At 30.3% G+C, this 13525-nt stretch overlaps 1 protein-coding gene across 1 annotated transcript in view; it reads right to left on the bottom strand.

Annotated features, from left to right (window-relative positions):
- Window positions 1-13315, bottom strand: part of LOC106471128 (ubiquitin-like modifier-activating enzyme 1) — a 79645-nt gene extending 66330 nt beyond the window's left edge. The window contains exons 1-2 of the mRNA XM_013931716.2: window positions 13252-13315; window positions 12971-13096 (exon numbers count right to left, since the gene is read on the bottom strand). Coding sequence (XP_013787170.1) covers window positions 12971-13096 — 126 coding nt within the window. The 5' untranslated portion in view covers window positions 13252-13315. The remainder of the gene's footprint in view (window positions 1-12970; window positions 13097-13251) is intronic.
- Between the last annotated feature and the right edge of the window lie 210 nt (window positions 13316-13525).

The following is a 13525-nucleotide window of genomic DNA, read 5'->3' as shown; positions in this document are numbered from 1 at the left end:
CACCCTTCTACTTTATTAGAAAAATGGTTTTTGATGTTTTTTTTAAGTATAAAGGTATGGGTATACAAACAAAATACTATTTTATCCGCCCCCGCCCACCATCACAAAAACATTTTATTGTTAAAACAACTTTATATAAAGATCGATTAACTTTGAAAATCCCCAACGATCGTGTTGAAGTCCAAATTTCGTACGAAATAAGGTTTAGATAAATACTAATAACTAAAATAAAGGAGCATTTCTCCAATAAGTGTCAGTAACCAGATTTAAACTTTTAATCCGAACCTAGATACTACTTTAAAACCAGAATACAAAACTAATCTATCATGGGTAACTAACATCCACCTCGCCTTATTATATTTACTTTTTTTTTTTACTATAAAGCTTCTCGACTTTTTTCTTCTTCATCTATCATGGGTAACTAACATCCACCTCGCCTTATTATATTTACTTTTTTTTTACTCTAAAGCTTCTCGACTTTTTTCTTCTTCCCAAAGCTATGTGCAACCTTGTACGTATGTGTTTCATTACAATTTTAATATTTGTGTGGGGAAGGAGACATACAAGTAAGGTCATTAAAGGGATAAAGTTTTAAAAACTAATCCATTCGTCGTTATCAAGAAATAACACTTTCACGTTTACCATACTCGTTTCCTAACAAATCACTGCCTACAAACGTACCGAAACGGTTGTTCTAGCCTGACTCCATGTTACTTTCAAATCTGCAAAGTAACTGTAGAACTTAAAAACATTGATGTCTTCTGGGTTGTTCCAGATTTAAAACTTTTTAACGACAAACTGTATCACATCTTATGTGCTAGAAGCACGCTGTACTTGATTATGATTGATGTTAATTCCAATGCTACATAATGGACTGTGTGTTCTGCCCACCACAGGTATCAAAACCCGATTCTTAGCGTTAGAAACCCTCAGACGTACCGCTGAGCCACTAGGAGCGGGTACAAGAGTACAAGTTCCAGTAGCAGGTCCACATTATATCTTACATTTTTTAATGATGGTGAAGTTTTATGTATTTAGGTGTCTCTAATAGCTCAGCGAAGAGTACAACATCATATACATGTGTATAAAGCTTTCTCAATCTCACAACTAAATGTATTATATGCACTAACATTTTTGTTAACGTAAACAAAGGTCAGAATACCCAGAAATTACAAATCTAATTTATTTCAATGCTAAAATTCACATAATAAACATAGCCTAATATACAATTTAACAAAGAAGCAGAATGAAAGTTAATTCGTTCTTTCTCCTCAACGATTTGATCAGGTAGCGTATGGACAAGGATTAACGCTGTTACTCCAGCAAACTGGCTAAACTTCGTTAAAATAATTCAACGGATCTGACTATAATGTATCATTGGCTTAACGAAAGATCTTTCTTTGTCTAATCGCCAGGGTGCCGAGCCTTTTACGTAGCACATTTTATTTTTCTCTTCTACTATACTGACCGCAAAAATTTACTGTTAAAACAATGTCATATAAAGGAACTACACAAAGGAGTCATATTTATAGATATACGTGTTATACGTGGGCTTGCCGACTTTGATATTTCTAAAAAACAAGCTTGTCTGGTGCTGCCATCTACTATCGATTTTGTAAAATAATAAGTATTTACTCTAATTTTATTTATCTGTATCTCAAAACGTAGAATATATATATCATTTCAGATTGCTTGCAGTATGATTTCTCATGACACAGTTTCTAAATTTATAGGACCCAGAAGAGTAGGCTATGGAACAGTACTGGTTTGGAATAGTTCAAGAGGGAAGAGCTGGTGGCTAAAAATAGTTTTAACACAGTCTCCTATCATGTTTACTCCATCATCAGCAAAAAAAAACACTAAGAACCTGAAAAATATTAATTAGAAAGATAATTCACTGTTACTGTCAACTTCAATACTATTACAATCAAACGTGTAACTTCTGATTTCAGGATTTTTTACAAGCCAGGATAATCGCCTCGAATTCCACAAAGGAACCGAAAATACGTTCCAAATCATATTGGCTGAAGCCAAATCCTGATTTCTCCCTCCACACAAGAACGTTTCTTTGAATGTCTTCCAGCTATTAAGTTTGTAGGACATTAAGTAGTTAAAAGCAATCCCATATTTCCATCAAATGCCAGTTGTTCGTTTATATTTTTAAAAGTCTGACTTACTAAATACAAAATATGTACAGATTTGAATTACTTTTAGTTCTACTCATATATATTTTCTGTAATCTACTTCAGTAAGCGCACAAGAAATTATGCATAAACTTGTCCAAGTGCTTAGACTTGAAAAAATGTGTAGCTGAAATTGAATCTTTAGCGTATCGTATCCTTTCGTCTATGAAATATATCAGTATACTGGTCTTCGCGCTGTGACGTCATCTAAAGGGAAATTGGGCGAGTGCAAGTACATCAAGCTAAGCACACAGGCTATGACTTCGCGCAAAGAAGTAGACCCAAGTTCCTTAAGACTTAAAAACAAATTGGTGTGCCTAGAATATAATGTCAAAATTAAATTTATTAATAATATTAAAAGAAGTAATTTAAAATATCTTAAGTCAAACTTTAAGTGAATTTATTTTGTGCTTCCCTGACTTGGATTATGTAAATTGTAAGCAGTTTCAGCGGTTTTTTTCAATACGATTCCTCACGTGGTCATGGTTGCGATTCAGTCCATCATATTATGTTCACTTTTTACGACTGGTAGAGGTAGACCTATGAAAAATGCATCTAATTTATGTATTATGTCACAGTATATTCACTTATCATTTTTAATCTGCTGTGTCACATACGACTAAAACGATCGTGACTTTTAAGGTACTCGTGTATTCGTTGAAACCTGGGGTAATATTTCATACTCTAAAATATTCATTCAAGCAAAGGATTAATTAAAATACAACCTCCTATAAGAACCTTTGTTCTCCATTTCATCATTTATCAAAGTACAAATATTACATATATGTTCTGCAAACACCCTTTTCTGCAAGAGGGGTCCTATGCTGGAAACAAATTTCATAGAAAATCACTGTTAAATAATAGATGATTAACACATTAGGATTAACATGTAATATTTAAAGTTACATAAACACTAACATAAAAGGTTACATGAACCAAATCTCAACAAAATTAGTATTTGAGATAACATGGGAAGATTTTACGAATTTACACACCTATGTTAAAAAGCATAAAACTGATCAAATAATAGAATAAGTAAAATAAACAGAAAAAAAAAGTATTAAACAGATTACCGACAGTAAGAAATTCATACTGTCAAACTGATAATATAAACAAATTTATACACATTTTGGAGGAATTTTAAAATTTCTATAAAGTGTCTTTAGAGGCTTTTTAAAGCAGCATTAAGAAATAGGCTTTTGTTTATTGTGAAGTGCAAAATTGCACAAAAATATCACAACCTCATTTTCAGTGTTATAAGCCTTGAGGGTCATAATCTTTTGAAAACGGTTAAACACCAGATGCAAAGTCTAAATCTTGAAAATACCCACAGATGGATAGTAAGTAATTTTCAGTGTATGTAACTGGATTTTTATAATGGCTACAGAAGAAATATCTTCCAATTTCAATATATATTTATTCTGCCTTTAAGATAATCATACTAACACATCATAAAATATCAAGCTGAGAAAATCAGAAGTAAGGCTGGACTTAAATACAACAGTGCTTCAAATATTTCATTAATTATTGTTAAATTTAAAAAACAAACAAGTGTACTACATCCAGAATTAACCTGTTACCTCTAATGCCAATAGTTAAGTTGGTTCAATAGGCCCTGGAGTTCAACATCACTTGTATATTGAGATGTGTCACTATTAATGTTGTTCATGAAAAACATGGACCATAGTTTCACATAGAAACAGGGTTACACCTGACCCATGATGGGCTACAGCTTGAGATGTAATGGTTTTACAAACTCAAATTTTAAATTTAAATTTTTATTAATGTTTCTTCAAAAACTAAAAATTCATCCCAAAGTAAATCTGAAATGTATAAAAAATTAAGTTTAAAAATAAGCCCCTCAGAACTATGTGGTAGTTGTAATACTAATCACTAGGTTCCTATTTAAAATGTTTCTGAAAATCTATCCAGATACTCAACCAAGAATCTTTCTTCTCTATATCTATTGAGGTAATTAATATTTAAAAAACTTGACAGTTATTCTTCTTAATCTTTTCTTTTAACATCCAGAAAATCAAATAGTCTACAACTGGAAGAAATAATAACTTTAGAAATAAGATGTTAATAAATTTAAGGTAGTGGGATAACTTGTAAATACTTTCCTCAACAAAACATAAGGCACTAGGTTTTTCACAAGATTTTTTTTCAACTCCTTAAAAGCCTTATTTATTTCTAGAACAAGAATTTCTTAATTGTTTCATCTTAGGAAATTATTATACTAATCTTCATCTTTTAAAGGTGGTACAGCACCAAGTATCACTGTACAGTAATATACGTCTTAAAAACAAAACTTTATTAGGGCTTTCAAAAAGTATGGTCTCTCCCATCAATATGTATTCCTGATGAAAAGGGCAGCATCATTCTTCAAAAGTACTCGAGTTATTGGATATTGTTTATTTAGACTTGTATTTCTCTGGTGACTTTTAAAGGAGTGAAGAATTAAATGTTTCTTAAAAAATAATTTTTTCTTACCTATTTGCGATGGCTTGAGCTAGTATGGGGAACTTAAGCATTTATAAGGATTAATATGGCTTGTGTTGAATTTTACACAAAACTACACAAGGGCTATCTGCACTAGCCCTCCCTAATTTAGCAGTGAGAGACTATAGGGAAGGTAGCTAATCATCACCATCCACCGTTAACTCTTGGGCTACTCTTTTACTAACAAATAGTGTGAATGACCATCACATTATAGCGCTTCTATGGCTGAAAGGTCTAGCATGTTTGGTGAGACTGGGATTCGAACTCGCAACCCTCAGATTGCGAATCAAGCGCCCTAACTGCCTGGCTACACCGGGCCTGTAAAGATTAAACAAGTACTTAAGGGCTAATAATAAATTAAATTTACCTGCTAAATTTCAGAATTTATTAAAAAGCATTTGTTATAGAACAAAGAATATAAAATTATGTTTATCTCCAGTAGCTATCAAGTTTCATAAAGCACATTCAAAATTCAATATAATTGAACAGAACCTGCTCTCACCATACAATTTCTTACTTTCATGTCTTAAGCATAGTGGGTTGATAGTATTAATATTACATAGCAAGTCACCCTCTGTACAACCACGTCAAAGGAAGTTGCCTAGTGCCATTTTTACACACTGGTGGTGCTGCTGTCATTCAAAAGTTGCTGTTACTCTTAAAATAATAAAAATTGGTGTAAGCTTAGTTACTAATTTTACCAAAGAAAGTTGCCTAATGCCATTTTTACACACTAGTGATGTTGTTGTCATTCAAAAGTTGCTGTTACTCTTAAAATAATAAAAATTGGTGTAAGCTTAGTTACTAATTTTACCAAAGGAAGTTGCCCAATGCCATTTTTACACACTGGTGGTGCTGTTGCCATTATTTTAAGAGTAACGGTAACCTTTTGAATAAAAAATTGGTGTAGGCTTAGTTACTAAATTCACCAAAATTTTTGTGCTTTCAAAATTTTTATAGATTGATTGTAAGTGCATTGTGCCCTATTGTAAAATTGGTTAAACACTTTCCAATTACAACCTTTCAAAAAATGTCAATAATTTTGACATTTGCTATTGGATTATTTATAGTCAATAGAAAGAGAAGAATCTAATTTACTAATCTAATAATTTTAGGACATTGTTTGTGTGTGTGTGTGTGTGTGTGTTAATATTATGTTTTCTAAGTCGCATATCTGAAACAAAAATAACTTCATGCACTACCAACAACCTTTCCAAAAAGTAGGGTTAAGTTTTGTCAAGACTTCAAGAGTAAACGGTTGAAAAGGTACAAAAGCCCACATAAAAGTACTAACTTTCTTGTTTTTACGTGTATTTATTTTTTATTCACTGTTATAATAGTAACTAAAATGTAAAAATTAAAAACTTAGGTTAGATAAGAAATCTAAAAATTAAAAAATTATTTATGATAGCACACGATGTTGCATTTTGATGTGCACAGCATGATTGTAATTTGATAGTGCATTCTGGTAACTCAATCTTTTGTTTACACGTAAATGTTCCACTGTAATAAACTGTTTTCACCACACTTAAGCACTGCTGGAAAACAATAAATACTGCATATTTGTCTTTTACAACATAATGTCATTCCAGAATAAAAAATAAAAACATTTATTGCATATTTATCAACTTCTAATTTCACACTACATTGATTATTTTGCTACAATACTTTTAGGGTATAGAAAATAACAAAATATATAATTTGTAGTACACGTTGTTCTTTCATTGGCACATTCTTTTAAATTACCTGGTGGAAATAATTCATCGTCAAGTCTAGATAACTAACGATTTAGTATTATTTATTCTTAAATCTTCCTTTACAGGCTTTTACACTTTGTAGCTTATAGGCCTAAATTTACAACTATGCTATCTGCACTATACTAAAATAAAAATCAACTTGCTTGTACAGAGTAACTCAATATGCGCAATAGCTAACACAGATACCAAAAAAAACACAATAAGTGACTCGCTCTACTGGCTAGAAATAACTCCATCTTCTGGATGCTTCATTGTTTCACTGCAAGCTTACTTGACCATTTGACTGGCTCACTCGTATGTATAATCCTTGTTCGAAACATTTTGCATTTCATTTATTATATTCCCAAATATTCTAGGACCAGCTTGATATTAATGTAATGCACTTTCTAGCAAACATCTAAATTACAACATTAAAAACATCACTTAAGACAATATACAAAATTTTGCTGAAGAAAAACTTTTCATATTCATTTAGAAGGTTCTAGAGGTTATGCAAATGAAATATGAAAACTGTGAGTTCAAAAAGTATTTCTATTCTTAACAGAAAAAATCACCTTGCACTCAGACTAGTCAGATCAAATCATGTTGACTCTGTAAATTCACAGACAAATCTTTAATAAAAATATTTTGTAAAACTTCAATTTATGTCAAACATACTTATAATATTTACTAAAAGCTTACCAAATTTCTCGAAGATACACAAAGTGTATCTGGAATGATTGTACACGTTCATTCTTCAATACGAGCTCAGTCCAATGGACCAATCCCATGCATGTAGTGTTAAGATGGATGTTATGTACAAGTTAATTCTTTATATGATAACAGACATTTTGCAAAAGTTCATGTTGAGCAACACTGTAGCAGCATCAAAGGAGAAGTGAAATGTCAAAAGAGGATTTTCTAGTAGAATAAACAGCAATTGTGAATGTAAGCAATCCTAATTTAAAAACTGTCATGAAACACAAAAGTATTCTTAATCACCTTGGATAGGTAACATGCAAAAAGAAAAAAAAGACATGAGAAAAACATTGCTTTACAAACCTTAAGACTTAATAAAAAAAATATAAAAAAACTGATATTTTGCATATGAAAGCATGTAATGTTTACTGATAATCTGCCAAATGTCATTAACATACACTTAATTTAAAAGTTATAGCATGAAAACTATAACAAGCACAAAAAGGTTGTAAATAATTTATTATTTATTTTAATATGAACGTTGTTTAGATTAAGTTTATATTTAAAAACACGCATAGCTTGTAGTGTTAGATATGTATTGTGAAACTCCCGCCTATTCTTCAAAGTTGTATGAGATTCTGCAGAGTAAGAATCAACAAAATATGTATATACGTAAATACTTAAACTGTATTGTTATGCAAGACTGAAATTTCTAGAATGCCTCCACACGGCTATAAATATAACCAATGTAATGCGTCAAAGAGAGTATCTATTATTAGCTCACTATAATCAGTGTGCTATTAACTTTGAAAGATATAACTGTAATTTTTATAATGCATATCCATCGGAAAACTTAAGATATTTGACTAGGAGCATTTACAAAGTTCGAACATTACAAATCGTCTAACTTCAGTGGATTCTCATTGGACATTAGTATTTTTACGAAAATATTACCTAACTTCAACTGTGAAAAACCTAGCGTGTGTGACCAAGGACAAAGCTGACTAGCTTCCCGGTGAATCGTACTTACATCAACTCGTAATTAACTCGCTCGTCGTGAACCCTCAATAAGATATCAAGGAAGTTCCAAACTAGAAAGAAGGTTTTTTATATTGTTTGTAATAACTATTTAAATAATTGTTACTATAAATTGTATTGTTGTGTGTATATTAAGACGTATTTGTGTTAAAAACAAAGATGGTGTGTGTATCAATCTTGTTAGCAAATATCATAAATTGACTAATATATCGGCATATATTTAAATACTAAATCCAAAGTACAATTTAACTAATAAATTTAAATTATCAGTTAATTCGACTTCAGACTTAAATAAAGATATCACAGGCTGTTACAAATACAGTAACTAAATACAGTAACTAATTTTATAGTGAACAGGGTTTTCATTAAGACTGACTGGAACTGATCTCGTAACCTTGTTATGTTTTAGAATTTTGACTTTTATGTTTGATTTTTAAACTAATGAAATATTTTATTCACTACAATTTCCAACTGTTTCTTCAGATAATCTTGCTGTCATATTCTAAATTTTATTTAAAGCATTCATGTATTTGATAATGCTCATACAAATTGACAAGTTTTTTATGTTTTTTTTAAGTTAAGTGCATTTAAGTTATGGATGAGTTAGAGCTGCTAGCAATATCTCCACCTGATGAATATCTGGACAAGCAGCTCAAAACATTGTCTAAAACTTCCTAGACAGATACAGTCCAAATCCTTAAGTATTCTCTCCTCCATCTTATCTTAAGACTATCAAACACTTATTTTACATTGACAGAACTTCTACTTTACAACATTTGTTACTACCTTACATTGTTAACTATATTCAATACTCGTATAAAATACTGACAATGAAAATTATTCTCTCATGCCGAATGACAGGTTTTTTTCGTTGTTGTTTAAAACTTAATATAGATTTGGTATATATTTTTGACGAAACTGCTTAAAAAAGTAACTGTTAAAATTTGGTTTGACTTGTATTTTGGAAGAAGGCAGACCACAATCTTTAAGCTTCAAAAAGTTATTTTTGAAGGTGTTTTAATATAGCAATTATTTTCATTACAACCGTGTAAATGCTGTTACTATAGTTTGTTGCCAGTTCAACTTTTTTTTTGGGGGGGGGGGGTTAACAATGCTCAGAACAATTTTTAAGCATAACAAGGTCTACCTAATCTTAATCTATTATACAGTTTGTCCATATGGATATTATAGTAAGGCTATGAAGATAAATATTAATGAACAAGGGATTTTTACTTAAGTTTTATACACAAAAAAGTGGCACACACCCATACAAACACTTTTTATTCCAGGAAGATTATCAACCTTTATTTATTGGCAGTACCACATATCGGCAATATTTTTTTTTATGAGACAAAAGAATTGGTCTAAGTTTATAAACTTACTACTATCAACACACTAGGATTACAGTTTTAAAGTGAAAAGTTACAAAAGCATTAAAAGCCAAAAATGTGTGAAACATGGACAAATAAAGAGGAATGTGGAAAACATCTGAAGTTTATATAATTTCTGTTTAATTATTACCTTCAATAAGCAACCATTTAAGACACAGCTTTATAAGAATGATGCTAGAAAAACTGCACTGCAGAGACCTGATGGTGCAAGTCTAGCTGAATAGAAAATGTGCTAATTGCATTGGCAACCAATCAAATGAGTTGAAACTGCAGTCGAGTTATCCCCATTTTCTAATACTTAGCCTGCTAAAGCCATGCAGCTTAAACAAAGACCATAAAATCAACAAGTGAAAAAATCGTATTACTACCTTCTGTATTAAAAATAAGTGAATTATATTATTACAAGTATACTGATACTCAACAGTTGGAATCTTCCTTCTAAAATGTGCACCATCAAATTTTTCTAAACCTTTCACAGCAAAACTGCAATGCTAACCAGTAATTTGTTAAGCGTGCTTGCATTATTTTGAGCCCTGCAAATTGCATGAAGTTTACAAAATACTTTATAAAAATTTTTTATGTAACTTGATTTAATTTTTCTTTTATATATCAGGAAATGTTTCAAATTTTGTTGTGAATACTACCATCTTAGAATTCACTTTTTTTTTTTTATTGACAATCAGAAAGTTCCAATTTATATATTTTGTCAATTTCACCTTCACTGACTTTCATTAACATTTCTTTTGAAACATTTACCAACTGCAGTAGACACCACTTTTGGATACACAATATAAACTGACAAAGATTTATTAGTGTTGGAAGGTTATCCTTTCAAAATCATGTCAGGTTATATTTAGTATACCTTATTGTAAATAAATTTTAAGTTTTTTTATTCCTGGGCATTGTTTGAAAAAGACTAACTTGTCAATAATGTTAAACAAATATGGATTTGAGTCTCTATTTTGTTGTCACAACTGCACTATCTAAACCTAATGAGTCTTACTTAGCTGATATCCTGTTATAGAAGAAATCTTTAGAACTTTCAAAAAAATATATAATTTAACACCAGAACATTTTCAGGAATGAAAATAACTCCTAAAGAAATTATAAACAAATTCCCAGATCTCTGATTCAATCTTAAGTCTTCTAAACTACACATTAAATTCTGTTGTTCTCTGCAGGAGCTGCATCTGATCACTTTACACAATACCTTATTCGCTTTGTATTAATAGTTTATAATCTGCTCTATCCAATGGTAGGTAAATTCTCCCTATAACTATTTTCAAAGTCTAGTAGTTATTCCCACCTTTTATAACATCACAGCATGTGATGCAAACAGAGGCATGTAATAATAAATATTCACAAAAAGGAAAATGAGAAGAGAAACAAGAATTGGCTAATTGTATTGTCTTAAAAAATAAAAATCCATGTTTTGAAATGGACAGAATTATTATGAAAAAAATCAATGAGTATTATTTAGAGGCAAGTCTACTCTCAGCTGCACAGAAAGTTTTAACTTCTAATTTGTCATTAGAAATTACATTAAATAAATGTTACAAAATTATATAAAAAAGAAATAAAATATTTCTGAGTTAAAAATTGTTGAAATGGATTTAGTATTACTATTTTTTCCCTAAATTTTTTAAGTGTGGTGTACAGATGTTCACACAGCACCATAAAGTTCCTTTACCAGTCGTGATAGGGTTAATGGCAGGTACATATCCCACTTACTAAGCCAAATGATATGTAGACTAATAATTATTGAATTAAGAGAGAGTTCCACAATGGAATACTACTAATAAAGTACAAAAAAAATGAAAATACCACCAAAATACATAATTCAATATAAAAAAAAAGAACTAATTGAGACACTTAAAAAGGGGGGTAAATTTTGAAAACAAGAAGATAAAAGGAAAACTTCCTGATATGGAACAAAATTTAAAACATTTTGCTACCACGAAATCAAAAACCAAAAATAATTCAAAATGCACAAATTTACAAAATGTTAGAAAAAGAAAACTTAAATACCAAAACCCAGATTATTACACTTTAGGTAAGTAACAAGAGAAAACATTATACATGAAAGAAATAAGTGAATAGTTAGAAAATTATATCACTTAAAATTCTGTGAAAAAAAACGTATCACTGGGGAAGAATAGTAAAGGGAATATGGAATTTTAAATTCACAGATGAACAAGAGAAATTTTTCTAACATCAGTAAAACCCATAACTTAAGAAAAACTTGTAAGCATAATAAAAAAAAACATTTTATACCACGAAGATTGATAATAAAAAGCTTGTTGGAAAGCATATGATAAAATCTCAGTAAAAGCATTTTAAAAACCACAAAACAAAAGCAGATATAAATTTCATAGAAAATACATGGTGCCAAATAAGTTACCAGAAACATACAACACAAAAAAGTACTTTGCATCTCATCTAACTGAATACTTATACTGTTATAGAGAAAAAAAAAAAAAAGTGTAAGAATAAATTCAAATACTTAGTACACACCTCAATAACTATACACCATAAACCCAAACACGACAGAACCAAAAACAATCACAAAAATATAATTTAACATTTTAGCTTTATTCCTAATAAACTATGCAGAAAATGCATTTTTAACTATATTAAAATTTATTAACCCAAAAATGAAAATAAGTTATTTACATATCATAGTTTACAAGAAAACCATCATAAAAAGATGATATAAAACTTGAGGGGGGGGGGCAAAGGCCTCAAGGAAAAATTAACAGAAAACTAGGTAATAAATGGATGAGATAATGCACTGATAATGAGTAAAAATAAAATAACTTAACAAATTAGTTGCCAAAAGAAAGAAAAAATGGAACTCTTGACCTAAAGATTACATAAAATGTTTAAAACCTGAAAGCAACTATATAACTCTAACAAAGATCAGACTATAATAGTAAAACAAACCCAATATTACGAGTGTAATGACTGGTATGCAGACATTATAGTATAGCATGCCACACATTCATTCTTGCATGTATGCAAATTTGTTCAATAGCCAATTTTAACTTTTAAGAAATTACATTTCAAATTAACCTAGTAAACTTCAAACATGTCCAAGCATTTAAACTCACGACTTTGTAACATAAATATGAAATACATACTAGTACATCAGCAGGAGTAATAAAAATATTATTAATAAACCACAGCAACAATTTTAAACTTGTAACATTCAAACAAAAGTTTCATTTTCATTGAAACCACCCATTAGGACTAATACTAATAGTAGTAGTAATAGTTGTACAAATGCAGTAAGTTTAACTTTAAATGTTATTATATTGTTAATACACACCACCAATTCGATATTTTTTTTTTTATTTACAGTTACACTTACAAATCAATTGAAGACAAGGTTAGATTAGATTATTTTACATACAATACTTACACTTACAGCACTTTTGTCTGAAGTTGAATTAGGGTGGCTCACAGTGTTAGTCTTGCGCTTTTTCGCCGGTGGGCTAAGGGTTTGTTCTGTGGCGTTGTGTGGCTCCGAGTCTGCGGCACTAGACATCTGAAAAATATAAAGAGAAGTACGAGATATAAAAATACATTTATTCTTCAAACAGTCCTTCTTTTCTTAATTCTCAAAAACTATGCAAATGATGATTTTTTGCCTTATACAGAATACAAGAAGTAACATTATATTAACATTTTAAACGTGCTTACAATACAATGGAACCAGCAGCCACTTTCCGGTAAGATGGCGCCCTCCACACACAAAAGTTTAGTAAAAGATACAGGTTTGAAACAGCGCATGCTCGGTTCTTAAGTACGTATTTTAGCCTACTTCGAAAAAAAAATATGAAAATCTATTAAAAATAAAGTGTTTTTTTTATTTTACTTTATAAATTAGAGTTTTTATAGTGGGTTTTGATATTTAAAAAAATTATTTAAACAGGTAAGGCATTTCCATCGCTAATGCGAGCTTCCTGAAGTACAT

The sequence above is a fragment of the Limulus polyphemus genome, unplaced genomic scaffold, assembly GCF_000517525.1.
Source record: "Limulus polyphemus unplaced genomic scaffold, Limulus_polyphemus-2.1.2 Scaffold4424, whole genome shotgun sequence".
Classification (NCBI taxonomy): domain Eukaryota; kingdom Metazoa; phylum Arthropoda; class Merostomata; order Xiphosura; family Limulidae; genus Limulus; species Limulus polyphemus.
The sequence above is the reverse complement of the archived record's forward strand: the minus strand, read 5'-3'. Positions and strand labels throughout refer to the sequence as shown.